This window comes from Seriola aureovittata, chromosome 7 (genome assembly GCF_021018895.1).
Source record: "Seriola aureovittata isolate HTS-2021-v1 ecotype China chromosome 7, ASM2101889v1, whole genome shotgun sequence".
Classification (NCBI taxonomy): domain Eukaryota; kingdom Metazoa; phylum Chordata; class Actinopteri; order Carangiformes; family Carangidae; genus Seriola; species Seriola aureovittata.
Window position 1 is genome coordinate 1,374,035 of NC_079370.1, and position 20,906 is coordinate 1,394,940.

General features: G+C 42.1%; 1 protein-coding gene across 1 annotated transcript in view; it reads right to left on the minus strand.

The window, feature by feature from the left end:
* The window catches only part of LOC130172297 (raftlin-like), a 101,466-nt gene that overhangs the window by 30,032 nt on the left and 50,528 nt on the right, over window positions 1–20,906 (minus strand). The window contains exons 4-6 of the mRNA XM_056380895.1: window positions 17,396–17,504; window positions 11,066–11,552; window positions 3,398–3,601 (exon numbers count right to left, since the gene is read on the minus strand). Coding sequence (XP_056236870.1) covers window positions 3,398–3,601; window positions 11,066–11,552; window positions 17,396–17,504 — 800 coding nt within the window. The remainder of the gene's footprint in view (window positions 1–3,397; window positions 3,602–11,065; window positions 11,553–17,395; window positions 17,505–20,906) is intronic.

The following is a 20,906-nucleotide window of genomic DNA, read 5'->3' on the forward strand; positions in this document are numbered from 1 at the left end:
ATAGTTTACATTTACTGATTACTGTTGACTCACAGCACGACAGTGTTGTCACGGAAATATATCTATACTGTATTTGAGACTGATGACTGATGGGAAATCTGTTGTATTCTCAAATTGGAATTTATAATCTGCCTCAGATTACGCAGCATTACAGCTTCTTTAAACTTCCCAATCAGCAGGTTCACAGGATTTTGAGCTCAGAGTCTCTGGTTCAAACCAGGACCAGCTGAGGTCCTGAGGCTAATGGGAATATCATCATCGGTTTTCAGCAAGTATCTGGGCATGTCAATTAAGGCTGAAGCCAGGAACGCAGGAACGGACCCAAATGCAAGACTCGCACGGAGGCCGGCCGGATGTACAGGCTTACATTCAGACGGGTGGACAAGATGGCGGGCAGGAATCCAGGCAAACAGGGAACAGGGAAATGAACACAGATAGCAGGTTCACAGGAAACACAACAGGAACATGAGCAGGACAAAAGCAGGAACGAAGGCAGACAATTCAACAGAGGGAACAAAGGGACTGAACTAGTGTTTATATGTAGGGAAGCGATGAGGGAAAATGGGAACAGGTGTGTAGGTAGGTGAATCAGGCCGGGTGAACAGGTGTGCAGGTGAATGTGGGGAGTTAGATCAAGTCCGGAGATATCAGCTGGCTGGATAGACACATGGCAGGAGACAGGGGCGGGAGTGACCCAAATGAACAGGACTGGGGCGGGAGTCATGACAGGTCATAAATCAAAGCATGAGACGACTTTAAATGTTGAAGTGATGAACACTAGATGAAAAGTGAAGGGCTTATTAAAGTTATTACACTTCCTCTCAAAGGGCAACATGAAAATCTGTACTGAATTTCATGACAATCCATTTAATAGCTGTTTCACTCAAAGCCATGGTGTTAATCCAAAGTCAGGGGAAGTCACCATGTATCTGCACCACATTTTATGGCTCGATCCATCCAACCGCCGCTGAGATACGGTGGAAAGTGGTGGAACGACTGACATTGACATCCACGATGAAAAGCAGGGAGGCTCAGCAACACTTCCTTCAAGTGATCAACAGTGTAAAAACAATAATAGTACAACAAGATAAAAGTAAAAAAGAAAAAAAAAAAAAGGGGCAGAAGAAGGTCAGTCTTGGAAAAAAGCCCAATTACACTCATTAGACCACACATGTATCTGTCAGTGCATGACAAGCTGAAGCACGCTATATCTCAAAACAAGCCTGTCACTGCCATCTACCATCCTGCATGCGCCTGTCTCTGTCAGCCCATGTCCCTTAGTCTGTTGTGCCGCTGTCAGATATGTCCTTGATGTTTATAGGGCTGAGATGGTCCCTTGCATCGTGTTCAGCGTCTCATCACGAATTCAGAAAACTGGTCTCAAAGAAGTTGCTAAAAATGGAGGCGGCAGGAATGGATACTGATTCTAAAGCCCTGAGCTGCACGGCTGTTTGGTGTAATTAGCTGCTAACAACAAACGGGATGCCGCTTTGATGTCACATTGCCAGCTGCTCTCAAGAGACCGAAATCCACAAAGTGCAGCATTCACCTCTGTAAAGTTGTCTGTTTTCTAAAGTGGTGGAGCTTAAGCTGTGTGCTGCATTCAGTCCTATAAGTCAGTGAAGGGCGAGACGGTTTCATAATGCAGCTGATCTGCTTCCAACCCTACCCACTAATTTCACTGTTCATGAGACTCGTATCTTAGCAGTGCATGGAAAATGCAAAATATGTTAGAGGACTCTAATAGGCAGAAAAAATGTAATCATAATAACACACTTCATTACTCCATTCTCAGGACATAAAATATGCAAGGAGGCACTAATTTGTTATCAGGTTAATTATCTGTGTTTCAGACTTGCTGAGGCGTTCACTTTCCCAGATTAATGAATTATGACTCTTATTTACTCTGGTTGGCGTATTTCACCAGTGTCAGAGTGAAGCATGGAGCCGCCAGGGTCTGATGGAAGAGGAAACCCCAAACAGGAAATAGTTGAGAGGAGGATACCAAACAGCTCGTTGAACTCAAAGGAGGCATTGCAGCCGCACGGCACACTAGAGAAATGGAGTTCATCCTATTGTCGTTTGTAAAAGATGCAGTGTTTCAGTTTTCATCAACACCTCTAGCAATCCAGAGTTTCCTTCATGCTGCCGTCATCCAGCCTCACAGCAAGTTTATGGGTACACTCTAAACACTGAGCTGTCTTTTTAAATACGTACAAGGGAGGGTCACAGTTTTAACAGCACGCTAACGATAACATGCTAACGTTCAGCAGGTATAATGATAACCATGGACCAAAGTGACCAACTGAATGACTGAAATTGCCATCCCTAGAGCCCTGCTGCTACCAGGGCTAAAAAAGACTGTGTGTGCATCAAGCTATTTTTACCACTAGGGGCAGTAAGACAAAATATATTCACATCATCTTATTATTATGTTGTGGCTGGTTCAAGTTTCTGAGCAGCTAATGAATTAATGTCCAATATCCACAAGATTTCTGGCTCCAGTTTGGTCCACAGACTCCTCAAAGAAAAATCTGGGTCGTTCAACTTTTCATCATTCACTTGAATACATCATTTTCTACTTTTGGACAGTTGTTGCAGACTTGGTTCCTCTAAGCTTGCTTGTTGTGGAAATAGCTGCCTACATTTTCTTTGTGTTGTAAGACCCAATTTTAAAGTCTACGTTGACCAGAGGCTCCGAAACGATTAGATGAAATATGTTAAAAGCCGTGTAAAGCTGCAGAGTTGGGTATTGATTCTCAGTGGCTCTGGCACTATGAGTAAACCCTTTCATATAGTTTGCAAAATGCTTAATGTAGCTTGAAATTTCAAACATACTATATGATAACCACTACCCCTGCAGTTATCTAGTGTTTGTTTGCAGTAAAAAACTAAATCCTGCAGGACTTCTCCACTTCCTCACACTGTCAGAGGAAGTATTATAACAGTCAAATGCAAGTATTATTCAAATATGTTCTGATTGTTTTCTGGTGAAAAACCAATGCCAGCTAATGCATAATTAATGCCACGCAGGGCAAGGTGCATCATTACCTGCCACAGGCTTTTTATTTTAGAAAGGCTGATGTGGATTTTGCATTTGCCTGATGTTGACAATTTTACTGGTGAATCTGTGATAGGAAAAAAAAAGAAGGCAATTTGGGAACCTCTCTGACTTTTAATAGCTGTAAGAGTCTGAGCAATGAGAGTACGAACAATCCTGCAGCAAGAAGCCAAGAACAAAAGTGAAGGCCACTGTAATATTGAAGGAGAATAAAAGTATACTGTGTTAGTTGTATTTTCTCTACATTACTAACCTCTCATCTTTTTGACTGTGTGTGAGATGTAACCTAAAAACATTATGTGTGTTGTCGTGCAGTGATCTTCTTCACGGCCTTACCGTTCATGTTGCCCAGGTGGAAGTATCCATCGACCAGCGAGGCTCCGTTGTTGAAGTGCTGGGTCATGTGGTCCAGCCAGTTGGCCTCCACGCCTTTGACACCCTCGTCACAGTTTTGAACCCGGAGCGGCACCTTGACAGTGTAGTACTTCACCTGCTCCTCTCGGACGGGCGGGTGGTTGTACAGAGCGAGCAGGTCCACCCCTGAAGACACGCGACAGAAGACAAAGCTCTCGTCATTGATTTAAGTCAGTAAGGGGTGTGACAGTACAGATGTATCCTTGGTGGAAGTCCCACTTTTTACTGCACAATTGTTGAACTACTGCTGTACACTGGCCACAGTCCAAAGTGTAATTCTTCTCCATCTGCAGGAGCACTTTTATTCTCCTCCGCTGCCAGGAGCGGTGGAATTAAACGGTTGAATGAATGACATACATGCAAAGAACTATCTGCAGTATTAAGCTGGAATATGATGCAGCTTAAATACGACATTACTTACGAATTTCGAACTTTTTTCCCTTGGATTTTTCAACACTAACCACACGTCCACACTGTGAAACAACATGGTAATGAACAATTGGAAGGAGCATCTATTTTCTATGAGATAAGCAACCAGGGAAACTCAGCCAATGTGTTGACAGTCAACAAGCTTTGTGGCCAAGAAAAGTTGGCCACAGTGTTCGAGGTCATCAGCCGTCAATAGTAAATCACAATTTGTGTGCATGCTTTTTCTTTTTCCGACCGGTTTGATTTTCTTTTCCTGTGAAAAACTGTAAAAAACTAAACAAAAAAACAAACAGCAATGTTTTTCTGTCAGCTAGAATTACTTTACTTACTTGTTTTTTTTTAAATGTCCAATGAATGACAGTTGTGTAACTCCAAATAACAGTACAAAATACAGTGGAAGTTGTCAAAATTGTTGCTATGGCAACGGTCAGAAGCAATATTTTGTTACTGGGCCGTGGCTGTGGCATAAAATGAGCTATATTAGAACAAAAGTGCAATTTTGACAACATGATTATAATGGAAAGTGATGAGGTACAAACCGGGATATTGCAACACTGAGGTCAATGACCTCTCAAAGTCACCTCTCAATGTGAAATGAAACCTTTGGGGATGAAGATTATTTACCGAAACTTTCATGCTTTAGTCATAAAATAGACAATAGGTTTGCCCCACTATTGGAAACATTTATAAAAACTGAGCTCAAGAAATTGGTTGTACAAAAATCTGGCACAATTCACATAGAAATTAGTGTAAATATAAAATTACAAAAGAAACTTCCAAATCATTTCACCCTAACTTGCCTAGTTTATTCTTAATGTTTTTTTATTCGCAACTTTGTCTCAAAAAATCAAGTTATAGGACATTTTAAAATCTTATTTTTTGTATTATGCAGAGTATGAATATTTATGTAAAAACTAACCCAGTGTATTATTTTTCCAGTGGGTATTAAATTTCTAATAATCTTATTATGTGACTTCTAGGACACTGGTCTTTATTTTCATGACTTTTTATAGAAACAGTTGCGTGTGCTGCATTCTGCATCCGTTTTATATTAATTTCTGGCGTAAGCCCACACTGGCAGGGCACATTCTGTATGCAAGATACTATGATAAATCCTTCAGCATCATTATCATATCATGAACAAAAGTTCTCACCTGGCAGGTGCAAAATAGACGAGAAATGAAAAAGTAATACAAGATGAGATTTGCGTTGCCCCGAGCTGGACTCACAAAAATGCAGGAAATCTTTTTTTTTTCCAATTGGTTTTTTTTCAACAACAAACGTGAGGTGAATCAAAAGCAATTTGATCATATTCATGTACAAGTCATCCTCACATTCCTTTTAATGTTTTACAGGAGTGATATAACGCTGCTGAGTCTGAACTTAAAAAGGGACCTTTTCATTGTAGCCGAGTTAATTAATAGTATAACCTTGAATAATGCATTAAAAGCTCTCCAGCTGATGTTGTTTACATCAGGCAGAAATATACATAATGCGGTGGGCTCAGGAGAGGGAAACAGGCTTGGAAATTTGCCCACAGTACGTATGTCACTTCTCCTCGCTCATATCACACTAAATCAAAGTGGAAGGAGTTTCATTTGTTGTGATGTGAGTGAGTGAAATATTTGTTCTGCTTGGCTATGAAAAAAAAAAAAAAAAAGAAACTCCAAACGTGAGATGTGAGCGAGGTTGGAATCAGGGCGGAAAGCAATTCAAATCGAGCCTGGTAACATTTTCCCCTTTTCTTTCTAATGCAAATGTCGAACTGTCATTCCCCAAGTGAACCAGATGGATGAGCAGAATGTGCAGCACTGCCACCCGCCCGTCCACCCACACACACATGCACACACACTTTGATGTGGGGTGGAGGAGGTGGAGGAGGTGGTGGTGGTAGTGGAGGGAGTCATGGCTCAGTTGCTTTGGTTCCTCCATCCGTCCATCCTTCCGGCAGACACCCAGGAAGAATGAATCATTTATAGAACCATTTCTTGTCTGGCTCGTCTGACTGATGTGACAGCTGGCCACCAAATTCCATAATCTTGTCATTTGTCACTCTCGAGAAAAAGTCGAATCACAGCAGAATATTCACACACCCTCCCCTCATCCTCCCTATGTTACCCATGTTACAACGAGGACAATATGGTAAACAGATCTTGGACAACACATGACAACGAAACGACGTCCTGTTCGACATGCCTCCGTCTTGCCAAAACAACACATTTCCCCGCCTGTGATTGATTCTGTAGTTATTTGTACCATATTAACTGGTTTACAGTTTATGTGCACAAGCCTGAGATGATGTATCACTACAGTTTGCCCCATGAATCCTCTCTGTATCTCAGAGAGCTTCAGGCAGGTCATGAGGAAGGCTTCTTTTGAAAAATTGTGTCATGTACACTAACTGATTTAGAAATGCAGGAAGGCTTTGGGACACAGCTCTAAAATTCCTGTAATCGCGGTGTAATTAGATAAGTAACAGCATTAAACCATATTCGACACAGATTATTCCAGTTCTACTGATGGGGCTTTTATAGACACTGGTCAGATTTATAACAGCCTGACATAAAATAACAGCCACTAGCAAGAAACATGCTGCCCGGCCTCCATCCTTCTCACAATATTAGCTGCTTTCTGTGTAATAGCTGAGAGTTTCTCCATGCATTATATTTCATTACAGTCTAATTATGCTGTGATTATGGCACTGAGGCGACTGTAATTCAAGCAGAGGGTAGGTAGCTCATTTTCTAACCTTTATTTGTCTGTAAACATCTCTTCAGCAGTGCACTGTTCACTGGAGATGTACTGCACAGAGGCCACAGAGCATTAAGTGCCTTGCCTAAGGGCAACTTCAGCAGGGGAAAGCAACCAACATATTAGATAAGATAAGCAAACAGCCCTCAGATATTGACCTGACATTTGCCAGTCCAGCTGATGGGCTGTAAAATAGTAGGAAGTCAAACTGGGGCCATGCTTTCAACTGGCAGTCTCAATAATTTCCATTCAGAAATGATTTTGATAGAAATCTGTCTCTTCATGTGCAGACATTGTGCACCTGAATCTCCCTGCAAAGCACAAATAAAACATACAGCATGGGTCTATTTTCCAGCTGCAAGTCGCAATGCAAATGTCAAAGCGGCTGTTCTTTGCCAGACCACGCTGCAGACTAAGCATTTTGTATTTCTTTTCAAATGGGCGTCTGCCATGCAAATCAGCTGAAAGGTGCCTGCACATAGCATCAGTCCTGCTTCTGTAGCATTAATTTACACAACAAAAAGGTGGATCAGATTCCATAAAATGATATAAAATATATTAGCAAAATTCAATGGAAGATGATGAATAGATCGCATGTCTCATCATTTCTTCCCTATGTGAGTCTGGACTTAAACCAGTGACCCACCAGTCACATGTTCACTATGACCACGACAAGCTTGAGAAAAACTGGTGCAAACTGCAGAGGAGCAGATACTTTATTGTCAGGGAGAACATAAGGTTAAGTAATTATAGGTCTTTAACAAACTCCATTAGAAACCGACATAAATCTCTAAAACAGGTCTCTTGCTCAGGCTCACCACTCCCCCTGTTCTCTTGAGCTTAAGTGGCCTGTAAATGACACAAGCAAACGTTCTCTCTTTCCAGAGCCAAGATCTGGTGGAGAGGCGATATTTTACCAGTAGGAAGTGGCAATAATACTGCAGTGCTACTCAGTTTTTGGCTCTATAACAAGAAAAAGACATGAAAGCCATAAATGTCACCTTATTGTCCTGATCAATAACTAACGGAGAATTATTATGGTCACTTTTGTATCTAAGGAAGTTAAATCTCACTTAATGCCCCAATAATTAAATATTAATAGGTATATATAGGTAGACAAACACACACACACACACACACACACACACACACACTGAAGCTTGCATGTTTAACTCCTTTGAACCCTGATCACATGACTTCATTACACCAACAAACGACTGCTAAGCCTTTCAGAATAAAGTCCTTGCAGCTAACCTGACTCTTGTCACTGGCATGGTCGGCTAACGAGAAAACGAGCGCATGAGCGTCGTTAGGATGTTGAAAGCATGTTGCTTCAAAGGCTTATCTGATAGCAGTGCAGCTGTCCAAAAAAATGACGAGGTCGGCGGCACTGAACCTGGCGTGATCTAAGCAGTGTGACTCTCCAACACGCCATCGTTTCAACGTCTGTCTCTATAATCTGAGACGCTGGACACTGATCCCATCAGAGCAGAGATAACACTGATCTCAGGGATAAGAACAAGCAGCTGAGAAGACTTCCTCTGCACAAGATTTCAGACTGATGTGCGTCAGGATTACACCTATGATAAAGGTCTTTACTTCATTTTAAAGTGTTACTGTGTAGTCACTCAGTTTTGTTAGTTTAAAGCTCAGTAGTTCTTGTAGAGATGGCAAACGTATATCATGGCAACAGAGCAAGGCAATTAAATGTTGATTGTGCATCAATATCTGTGAGCCTCTGATGCATCATCACTTCAGTTTCATTATGTCTCCTGCACAAAGTCTACTCACAACTTCATTTCTGACAGTATTATAAATAATATTTTTTCAGGCCTCAAAACACAGCACCCATGTGACGTTATGTTCCGCCTGCTGAAACAGCTGATAGCGTTTTAGATTAGATGCTGAAAAGGTCAATGTGACTTTTTAAAAAAAAATCTAACCATCATGATCTCTGCTTTGAGTCGTCTAAACATAAGCATACAAATGTTAATGAGTAGTTTCAGTTTAAATGTTTCCTCTGTATATTCATAGAATATAATCCAGTTGGCATTTCATTCCCTACAAAACGTTTTTGCTCATGCAAATTAGTTGCATCTGAAAGTAACTTTTATGAGACAAGAGTTGTCTTATCCAGACTGGCTTCTACAGCTGTCACAGCCATGTTCTACCACCAGAATCCCTTTCCCCCCAAGCATTTGAGTCTCCAAACTTAAGGGCTCAGTTTCTATCAGGAGCTCCAGTCTCAGGGACGGTGTTCCTCTATCAACCGTAAGCTGCAGACTTTCCCCGGCTCCACTGGCAGCGCTCGCACAGTGTTCACCTTGAGATCTGAGGATTAGCGTGGACAAGCCAGCAGTAGCCGAGACTCTTGGGCCTCCTCAGCAGACTGGGCATTAGTAGAGAGGGACATGGGAGCTTGGCAGGCTCCCTTACCACCCCGGCTGGCTGCTTCCCCGGCGCTGCTGGCATTGTGGAAGAGATTCAGGGGGGGGATGAAGGTGGGGGGTTGAGAGAGAGCCGTGAAGCTGAGGGAGGTGGAGGACGAGGCAGTGGGGGGATTATCTCACTGCAAAATGCACTGTAGGGAGGCCCAGATGGACCAGTGGGCTGTGGTCTGCTGTGGTGCCAAGTGTGTGTTACCACACACACATATACATGAAGAGACGCACAAACAAAAGCACAAAGCATGCACCACCAAAGAGCACATTCATTATGCAACACCTAGTATTAGGTGCTTTGAACCTAATCACACCGCACACTGTACCTACAGTATAACACACAGACGTTAACACTCCCACTGGGACGTGTGTCTAATGCACAGTTTGCACGTTGCACTGAAACATATCACAAATAGGTTCTGTGAGAGGACGAGAGACGGGGGGGGGGGGGGGGGGGGGTGTAGTGGTGGGTGTCTCCATCTGTTAATCCGAAATGCTCAAATAAAGCTGAAACTATAAATGTCTGTGCTAATTTCAACAGCGCTCCCACAGACAAGAGGGCGATCATGAATAACTCATTGAGGTGCAGCTACGTACGGATCACTTTCTGGGAAGACGGCGAGCGAGCCATGAAATGTGCAGGTTCCGAAAAAAAAAAAAAAAAACTGTTTTGGTGAAATTCACATACTCCCCGCTTCATCAGCTAAGTGCGAGTGTGAATTTGTATGCACCGCAATAATATGATTCTTTTTGTGTAACGGATAGAGAGGATTATATCCCAAGCCAGCACATTGTTGTGTAACATTGAGGCAATAGCAGGAAATGACACCTCTGCAGTTGCCAAGTGTTTCAAGAGGGATCTATGGCGCCACACTGTTCTTTAGTTAAACAGCCAAAAGGTATGGCTTCAAATGAAAACCAAAAAAAAAGAGAGAAAGTGACACGGATATGTAGACAGATACTGGCTGAAGATTAGAAGCTGTCATTTTGAATCTCTGTGAATATGTGACACATGAAGCTACAGTTTAGAGGATGCCCTTGAGTGTTTGATTTCACCCCCAGCTGCGTTCGCTTCTCTGGGATCAGCAGCTGATTGTGTGCGTTCACAGGTGTGAATGTGTACAAATATGCAGCACGAAAAGCATACATTTCCAACATTTATCCGATGTCACCGGCCCGAGTTTCATCTTCACTGAACATAGAGTGCATCAGCAGCTACAGCCTTTCACAGTTTGAAGCTTTGACCTTTAATTATCTTAATTATCATTCCTCATTAGGTCTTTCTGTGTAATTTGTAGGGTTAGCTGGATTTGTGTACCAGTAACAGGTCTCGTGCCATTTGGATTCAAAAGTCTCGTCAAGTTTTAAAGTCTGAAATTTTGACCTTTAATTACAGCCCGCCCATTGGGCCAATTAGTGCAGTTTGTTTTTTTAGAGGTTCCGTTCAACCACTTTACAAAAAAACGAAATAAAACAAAGCTTCTGCGATATTCGCTGCTGAGATTTCATCCAGCACAATACAACCGGGGGAAGTCGTCAAAAATCTATTGACCTCGCCATGAACAGTTGGGTCATTGGGGCCACAGAAGAAAATTGCTGACAGCATGCTTTGTGGATTAGCTCTAAGAACAGATGAAGAACAGAGATGCTGCTCCTCTGCTGTATTGGGGTGGCAGAGAGACAGATATTTCACAACCTGGACATATAAAATAACAATCTTGAGCTTAATGTAATTTGGGTGAAATGACCCTTTAAAGTAAGTTCTGTAAAATATGGACCAGCAGAATCTGAAATATCAGTTTTAGTAAACTAAAATAATAAAAGCGCTTCAGTTACTATACACAAATACCCGGATGCATTCTTTTGAGGCAGCATATGAGACTCACGGTCCTTATTTCCATGTTTTTTGTTTGAGACATCATTCTCATCTTAGTTTGAGTTTATGATAGTAACCATGGAGACCACTCACCATCGCCTCTCCGCAGCCGGTATCTCGGCCTCTCCTTTGTCTCTGTGTCGCTGCCTTTGTTGTTATTGTGACATGGTGAGTTCTCCTCCGTCAGCTCCTCGCTGTGCTCCAGATCTAACTCTGATATTGGCGACGTGGCAGGCGAGACCTCAGCCTGACTCCCCTCCACCCGGCTCCCCGAATGGTTCCCAGTGTTCTCACTTTGATTCTTCTCCCCGCTCGGCGCTCCTTCCCCAGCATCGCGAGAGGCCTCCTCGCTCCCCTCTTTGACCGCCGTGCCAGCTTCAGCTCCAGGTTCTGCGTGGTGTCTGGGGCTCGAGGGGTTCGAGGGGCTGCAGCTGCCCAGGGAGTCGAGCAATGAGCTCGGGCTGGAGTGCAGGGAGAGGGAGGGGGTGTCTGGTTCTCTGATCGTGGTGCATGGGGCCCCATATGGTTCCTGGACAAATCCCACAAACTTCACTCCCTGGTCAGCAGCATCCTGGATCTGCTGTTGAGAGCAAGAACAATAAAAACAATAAAAATCAAAAGGTAGAATGAAGAGACTTTGCATCCTCTGATTTTGATTCGAAAAGAGCTAAAATGATCAGTAAGTAAATTGACAAAAAAAAAATGCTGCTTTTCTTCATGTATGATAGTAAAAAGAACATCTTTGAATTTGAAGATGTCACCTTGTGCTCTGAGAAACTGAGCTGGGTATAAAGTATAAGTATAAGTATAAGTATAAATGATTAGTCCACTAATTGAGAAAGTGACTAGCAAAATTATAAAAACAATTGTGAGTTGCATCATTAGATATAGTGTTAAATATCTTGGGTGTGAAGCTGCTGTTGCACCCGTTTGTTAGGAAAATGGCAGAAACTGTGAAGCATAACATACACAACAAAGTTGTTTGCCATGATATCTGAAACTGAACTTTCAGAGCACTGTCGACTCCACTGCATCTTTACGTTCCTCTACCAGCATCTTCTCCAATCACACAGCTGTTGATTAGACTGGAGCGGCCACAACCTCAGTCAGGCCCGGGCCGCATCCCAAATCCACCCCCCCCCCCCCCCCCCCCCCCCGTCTTATTGTCATCTGGCACTTTATGTCAATATTGGGATTCTGCCACAGAGCGAAATTGAAACGTTAACTGTCAGAGAATGTTAATGATGCCATTCTCCATTTCTGCCCCACCACCCCACCAACCCCCTCCGCAGACCATCCCCGCCCCACCCACAAGCCAAGGCGGCGCCCGTCTCTATCTCCAGCCACAGTGAGGGAAGAGAATAAAAATCAAATCAAATTGCAGGTTATTCACTATGAAATTAAATTGGAAAACAGTCACATTGTTTCCAGCCACATTGTTTAATATCAGTGAACGCACTCAGGGTGCTTCCACATCATATTCCCCATACCAATATGTTGAAATGGAATTGCAGAGATAAAAGAATGCAAGTGTTGTATCTCATTTAATGGTAATGCAGGCAGTCAGAGAGAGAGAGAGAGAGAGAGAGAGAGAGAGAGAGAGAGAGAGAGAGAGAGAGAGATGAATGGCTGCGACTGTCTAATGCTGTTGCAGTTGATAGCACAGAGGATTCAAATGGTCGGCTGTAATGATAGAAAGTATTTTTAGAACCATTATTGTCATTATTATTATCATTATTATAAATCCCTTGTATGACACATTAGAGCCATTCAGGTTTGATTTCTTTTTCCAAACAACTTGCCAAAAGGCCTACATGGTGACAAATGTTGTGACTGCACAAACAACAAATATGAGTGAAAACAAATAGAGTAAATCACCAAATATGTCCAAATTAAGCTACATTTTTGCTGTATAATCACTAATAATTTAAAATCTCTTTCAGATGAGTTGTAGGTTATTGTTTGAGACATGAGAGTCTGGTGGGGTAATAATTAGTTGCTTAATTATTTAAAACTGAAAAATAATGGACAGCAATTTTAATAACTGTTAAGTCATTTATTGAGCAATATTGTTGTTATACCTTCTTAAATTTGAGAATTTTCTGCTTTTCTCTCCTTTGTGTCATTGCAAAATTGAATGTCCAAAGATAACACAAATATCTCTGGCTGAATCTTGAGGAAATGTGTCAGAGGCTGTACTTAAAGCTCCAGCAGACGTTATCTGAAACTCCCTTTTGCCCCGACATCTCAGGAGTGCCCCAGGGATCAGTACTGGGACCCCTCCTCTTTGCAATATATATCTCCGTGTTGGGCCCAACTACTTTCGGTGCTACTTACTTAATCTCCTTGCTACTTATTAAATCTATGTAATACTTAGTACTTACACCAAGTTCTCCCACTGCACTGAAGCTGTAGTGATGTCCCTCACATCTAAGTTGCTTTGGATAAAAGTGTCTGCTGAATGAGTTAATGTAATGAGTAAACATAACTTCTCGTTTAAGCTTTTTTCTGCGCTGCACTATGAATACTTTCCTGTAAAGACTGATTAATTTGAAATTTGGTACACACAGGAGCATGCTGATGTTTAGGAGTTAATGTTTACCATGTCAAACATTTTAGTTGAACGTGCTAACATTAGTTAATTAGCACTAAAAAGATAGTACGCCCGAGGATGATGGGAAAGTCATTAGTTTTGCAGGTATTTGGGTATAAAACTTAAATATAATTATCTGTCCTGATGATTGCATTAGATGAAAAGTCACCAAAGTTAATAAAGTTAATCCTCGGGGGGACATAAATGTGTGCAACAAATTTCAAGGCATTCATTCCAATAGTCAACCTCATGGTGACATTAGAAGAAAAATCAGGAGCTCACTCAAGTCATTAGGATTCATCCTCCAGGTAACACAAATGTGTGTACAAGATATCACGGCAATCCATCTAATTGTTGTTGAGATTGTTCGCTCTGGACCAAAGTGGTTAACCAACATTGCCATCCCTAGAGCAACACTGCTAGGATGCCGAATGATGCACAAGTCATCCTGTATATTTCTATTTGATGGCATAATTCAGGCATAAAAACTTGAGTTGGAGTAATTCCCTCAGTATAGACAACGTATAACTTTGATTTAAAGGCGGAACAAGAGGATACAGATATTACATATACTGTCAGACCGTGTGGAACAAGACAAGTTTTAATAACCTTAAAGATAAAGGGAATTTAAGAAGAAAAGTGGATATCAAGGGGGTTTGCTGAAAATGAGAATAATTCTTGGTTGCAGCCCTTCAACAGCAATGTCCCATACACACAACTGGGAACAGTCGAATAAATGGAGGATAAAATCAAAAATTAGCATTCTTCTGAACTTTTCAATCTAAATGAACTCACGGGTTGCTCCGGCTCAGAAGGAACCACCTCGGGTCAAGAAAATGAGGTTTCGAGGTCAAAAAGGAAACTTTGCATCACATAATTTCTCTTCATTAGCCAAAATGATGCAGAGCACAAACTTAATGAAAAATATTCTGGAAGCTGCTTCCCTTATTCTGCCACCAGAATATCAACAGCCTGCAGTGAAAAACCCATTTCAATTTTGACTTGAGACTACATTTCCTATTTCCCCCCGTAAGTTATTAAAGTGGCACCGGGAGAAGGTGCCTGAAGGTCAAGATGAAAACCCCGGAGAGAGAGATTAAGCAAGGCAGAGAGAGGGAGAGAAGAGATGACAGAAAGAGAGGCAGAGGGATAACGACAGAGATCGAGACGGTGGGGAAGATAAAGAAAAGAAAATGAGACCAAAAAAAAAGAAAAAAGGAGACGAAGACAGAGAAAAACAGAAACCAAGAGAGAGGCTGAAGGGAATGGACTTCTCTGCTCACTCCTCCACCACTCATCCATGTCCACTTTCCTTTTAATAGATTTCCAGCAAGGCCTCCTCCTCCTCCTCCTCCTCCTCCTCCTCCTCCAGCAGGCCTGTAGCAGCTCAGTAGATTAAAATGATAACCAGCAGTAATGAGGTCCTACAGGACTGCGGTTGCATGACTAATCGAAGGGCAAAATGTACAGAAAGGTTCGGGAGCGAGGCTTCAAAGGCGGTCGGTAATATACAGATTAGGCAGGAGCGTTGAATCATGATGATGCAGCAGAACCAGAGACAAGAGAGGAAGGTGTGTTCCTGCATTTCATCTGAAGTGCCATTTCAAAAACAGGCTTTCTGCAGCGGTGCATCATAACAGTGACATAGGTTACAGAGCCAATTCATTATCAGATCAGGGAATGTGATTTCACATCTGTGGCTTCTGTTAGCTGCTTTCATCTCCTCTATGGAAAGTACAGATATGCTGTGTTATTTGGTTTGTTAATTAACATTAGCTTTGAACCATCTGGGAAATACGGCTTTTAGTATATCACACACATACATTCACCAACTTGGAAGTACTGCAAATGAACAATATTGTCTTGTGAAAATGTGAAACCATGCAAATATATAATTCTATATGAACCCTGAAGAACACTCTTTCATACTCTGATGTCTGTGACACAGATTTTGAGAGCTATTACAGATTTGAAGGAGATTATGGGGCTGAAAATAACAACCCAATATACAGTTATATGAATGATCTAGCTTGGTCCAACTGAGGTGGAAAATTTGAAATTGTTCACTTTCATTTTGTGCGACGTTTCGCGTCTTCTTCACTGTATTTCAGAGGGAACTATTGTACTTTTCACTCAACTACAGCCATTTAGCTGCTGCACGTTACTCTGAAGACAGATTTTTTTTTTTTTTAATGCAAAATCTCATATAATAATCTTGTAAAATATAATGCATGCTATAGTTCCATCTGGATCAGCTACGACATTACAATGCTGTTCAACCTTAACGCATCAGCAATTTAACACTGAAATAGGCCATTCTGTGTAATGAATATTTCACTTATACATTTTGCTGCTAACACGTCCACACGTTTTCTCATAATAGAATATTTTAGCACTGCTATATTACTACTCTCACTGTAATTAAGGATTTTCACGTGTCCACTCCATTCCTAATATTCAAGACCTGACTCAGGACCGAAGTAAGGTCAGGTCCAAATTACATTTAGTATAATCAGGTCAGGTGGGGTCCTGCTGTATTGCTGAGGGTCTGGTGTCTCTGTGTTAATATGTATAATACTCAAATGGCTCCAAGTGGACCCGCTATTACCTCACATTGTGTTAAAATTATGGCAGGGGAAAAATGTGTTCTTTAGAGGTGAGAGGGAGAGTGTGAACTGTGAAGTGCAGGTAGAAATTACATGTGTTTCTGCTCATTATTGGTGCATCATGCTGCTGGTGATAGCTCTCTATTTGGGTCTCCCGAGTTGATCACATTTTGGAAATTTTAGAATTGGGTCTAATTATGTCAGTCAGGTCTGACTGCCTTTTCCCCAGCTCTGTTTTGGATCTGGTGAAGACACTTGAAGACCTCTAATCCGAACACTTCTCCTACTACCGATCCGTCCACTGCCTCCTGCTGCCCCGTCTGAATTTGATTGATGTAACTGATAAACTGCTGCTAGTTTAAAACAAATCTGACAAATTTGGGATTGAACTGCAGGATCTCTGGCATGACAAAACTATGATTTATTTAAAGGTTCTGTAAACAAGATTTTAAACACTAACATAGCAGCAAACAACTGTTTTCTGAAAGAGTGTTGTAATCTGAGCTTCTCTGTTCTTTGGTTTTGTATCCGGGACAGCGGTGTGTGCGTGTCAGTGCATGCGAGTCCCTCCTTGTTAAACCGCTGGCCCACCCTGTGTTCATAAACAGACAGGGACTAATTGATCAGAACATGCAGCAGTGGCAGCCTGTCAACACAGCTCATAACAGAGGAGTAGTAACAAAAATCAAAGTTGTGAAGTTGCCACTAATTTATACCTGACATCTCCTGAAATACACACACTTTGTCACCACCCCTATGTTTTCTTTATTATCTTTTAAAGTGGCAAGTTTGTTAAAAAATCCTTTTTATTGTCACTCCTCCAACATGATGGACTACACTGACAACTGTGCTCCAAGCATTCTGTGACAAGCTGCTATTAAAACCCTTCAGCCTGACAGCAGTGTGCTAGCAGGTTTAGCCATGTGGCTGATTCACTAAAAACATACAAACCTTGTCTTCTCTGAACCTTCAGACAGCGTGACTCGCTGAACAAAGTGATTTCAGTTTGGTAGCACACTAAGTTTATATTCTGGACTGAGGACATGGACTGCTTTGGATGTTCTCACTCAGTATTCGATGTTAGAATATACATTGAGCCATTTACTTTGCTTATTTCTCACTCATTCATCCCTCCCCCCTTCCTTCCTCCCTGCTGCATCCTCTCCTTCCAGCTGGGCACAAACTGACAAAACCTTCAGCTTGGCATTTGTAAAGCAGCCCTACCTTCTTGACGTAGCCCTGGATGAGCTCTGGGGTGGGCACCTGCTCGGCAGACAGACACTCTTCCAGCTGCAGTTTGTACGGTGGGCAGACCGGCTGGCTCCTCTCCACCCTGCAGGAACCACAGTGGGGGAGACAGGACAATGAGTTTCAGCCTTTCAGCCAGCCAGCCTGCTGGACAAACACTGAGGATACATGAGGGTACCCATGCATTCACACACAGGCAAACACACATTCACAAATGGCCTAAAATCCTGAAATTATAATCATAAAACATCCACAAACAGGGTGCCATTCATTGGACCAGGCATCAAATTTATAATGCAAAAATATCCCACTATCAACAAATTACACGGCATCTAGAAGCTTTGTTAATGTTATTGTTGCCCTGTGGGAGGCAGGAGAAAAATACAATAAAACACTTAAGTCTGACAAAGATCCACATGGATGAAAGCAAACACACAGGGAGCACGGAGAGCACAAAATTCAATGCAAATCTCGTCTTGCACACACCCCCCATCAGTCCTCCCCGTTGAGGCCATCGGTATTTTGAGCGGGGAGAATCTATTTATATGGTGCTGTATTTTCCTATTCTGTCCTCTGGAGGAAATCCCAGAGCTAGCCCCGAGGAGACTAACGCCCCGGCTTCCATCTCCCTGCTCCTCATCCTGTTGACAAGGCGAAGAAGCCTCACACACCTTTTTCCTCAGTGTGCAAGCTACAGTAGGCACATGTGTGTTTGTGTGCAAGGCTGCGTGTGTGTGTGTGTGTGTGTGTGTGTGTGTGTGTGTGTGCTCTGTTTGAGCGCTGACTTTACACGGACCCCTGATGTGACAGAGGGTAAAAGATGCATGCGTGCATGATGGTCTGTTCTTGCAGCTTCTCAGTCCACGCGAAGACTCACTCTGAGTACACATTCATGTCACTGCCTCTTTGCGTGTGTGTGTGTGTGTTTGTTCCCTAATGCATTATCACAGTGATTTTTCCACCACTGGATGCAGATTGAACAATTCATGTATCAACTATGAACAACGTTTGAGAAATTGGTAACAAAACAGCAGCTTAAAGGAATAGTTTTTGGGAAATATGCGCCGATCCAAGGTACATAAAGCACAACTTTAGTTTTTTTACATTTTGGTTTTTGTACAGGTTAAACAAACAACATATAGTGTGTTAATGCTTAAGCTTTAGAGGAGCTGGTAGCTGGACTTATTTTTTTCTTTTAACCCATGGACAGACCTTGGCTTTTCCCCCCTTTTTCCAGTCTTTGTGTTAAGCTAAGCTAATCAGCTGTAGGCTGTTATTATCATATTTAGCATACAGACATGAAAGTCAATCTTTTCATTTAACTCTCGGCAAGAAAGTGAATAAATGTATTTCCCTATTTGACTCATTTTACGTTATAGTATTGGAAAAACGCTGTCAAGAAGACTGACTACATTCTTTTTACCTTCATATGAGTTATTGTTGATGTTTCCATGAAAACTGCTAATTAAAGTGACACTCCAGCTGTTTAGGATTGTACTTCTGTGAAGTTAGGCAGCTTGCAACAGACAGATTTAAAGATGAAATGGTTAAAATCAGAGCCACACGGGCTGAGATATCCTGACTTTTAGATCTTAGAATGAGTCACACTACAAAGACACTGGACCCTGCACTTCCCATGATGCAACTCAACAGCCTCTTTCATTAGGCCCTTACTGCCTGGTAAACACCAATCCTTCAAACTTTAAGCCCCTCGTTTGTCACACAGGCTTTCACTAATAAAGTCTAGTCTCAAAAACCCTTGAGTGAACCTTTAAAGTTTGCCCAAACTGCTTGAGTTTGTCGGCACAAAAGACACTTCTACTGTATAATCACAGGGACGCCGAGAGCAAAATAAGCTTCTTTAAGCTTCTTCTTTAAGATTCTTCACCTTTCTTCTGAGTCATAATGTGCCCATATTTTTCTTTTACATCATTTTACTGTCTGACTAACCTGACTCTGCTGGAGTGAAAACACTATTTTCCCCACATGAATCAGAATCACACAGTTTGAAAAAGTCGTTGCAAGATTTACTTTAAACCCGGGACAAGTCTTATAGTCTCCGCAGCACGAGTAATGGCCCTGACTCATGTCAGTCCATTCACAGAAAAAAAAAAACCCACACTCACCACACATCTACTCTACTGTCACTAACACCCGTCGCTTTGCGTATATCACAGACGCAGCACACAGCAGAGCAGAAACTGGGCCGACCGACTCGATAAGTACAAACTTCACACGCTCTGTGAAACATTCATTACGGTGCGCTGGGAGCCATCGCCCCTTCTTTTGAGCGTCATTTCCTTTCTCGCATTATAAATGATTGTACTTGCACTACCTTATGTAATATGGTTCGGTAATACTATACTGAGGTCTGTAGTTGCTCTTGTGTGCTGCAAATTAAAAGGCAACTTCAGAGGATAATAAAATGAACAGCCTTTTTTTTTCATGACAGAAATCTCAGTTCATCATCTAGAAATATAATAAAAATGATTCAGTCCTTCTGAGAGACACTTTTAAATCAAGAACTGGCACTTAAGGACTATAATTTGATTTCATTTTGTGCTATCAATATATTTTGCACAGAGAAAGTGTCTCTTCTTTTTAAATGGCGAATAACTCTTTGGGTAGAAAGGAGACTTCTGCAGGCAGAGCGTCAGAGAGGGAGGGAGAGCGTCGAGGGGGGGGGGGGGGTAGGTTGGGAACAACAATTCAAACAGTGTGTTGAGTCCTGGATGGAGGCATCGGGTTAAAAATAGCAGCTGCAGCACCTGCAGTCCATCTTCTCTGTGTGAAACGGTGACTTTTCATGCAGTGTGCAGCGCTGGCTGTCAACCTCCGAGGCCTCGTGTGGTTAGACGGGTGTCAAATGCCCGCCTGCTCGCCCGCCCACCTACCTGGAGTTCCCTCCTGGGTGAGTACACCTGCTAAGCTCCCTCTCCTCTTGTCTGCCCACAGATGGGTCACATGCTTTGTTTCGCCGCGGAACATCTTGTGTTGGAGTAATCGCTCCCCCTGGAGCTGAACGTTCACATGGTAACTAATTGCGTATTACCTGTTAATGGCTTCCTTTGGGATTTGTTTTAGCAGCGTGGTGCCACATCATTTGTAAATGTGATTCCAATTGCAGTGTGTTCACTGAGGTATGAAAAGAGATTGTGACGATATATTATACTGTTTTTTAAGGGGACAACAAACTGCAAAAAATGTCTTTTGTTTTGTTTGTCTCATCTCAATTTGATTTGTTAAAGAAATTGTTCACCTTCTTTCTTTATTATAACTTGGAACCATTTGTGGCAATAAACACTTGATTCTTTGGTTTGTTTAGGGTGCACTCTTGTCTGCTCAGTCGCTCATACTAACTACCGGAGCTGTAGACGACTCGGACTCTGAGTCAGGCTTAAGTCACAAAAACAAGAACTTGAGTTACTGGAAAGTTTAAAACAAAAACATTCATGTTAAAACTGCAGGAAAATAAACAAGACTAGGA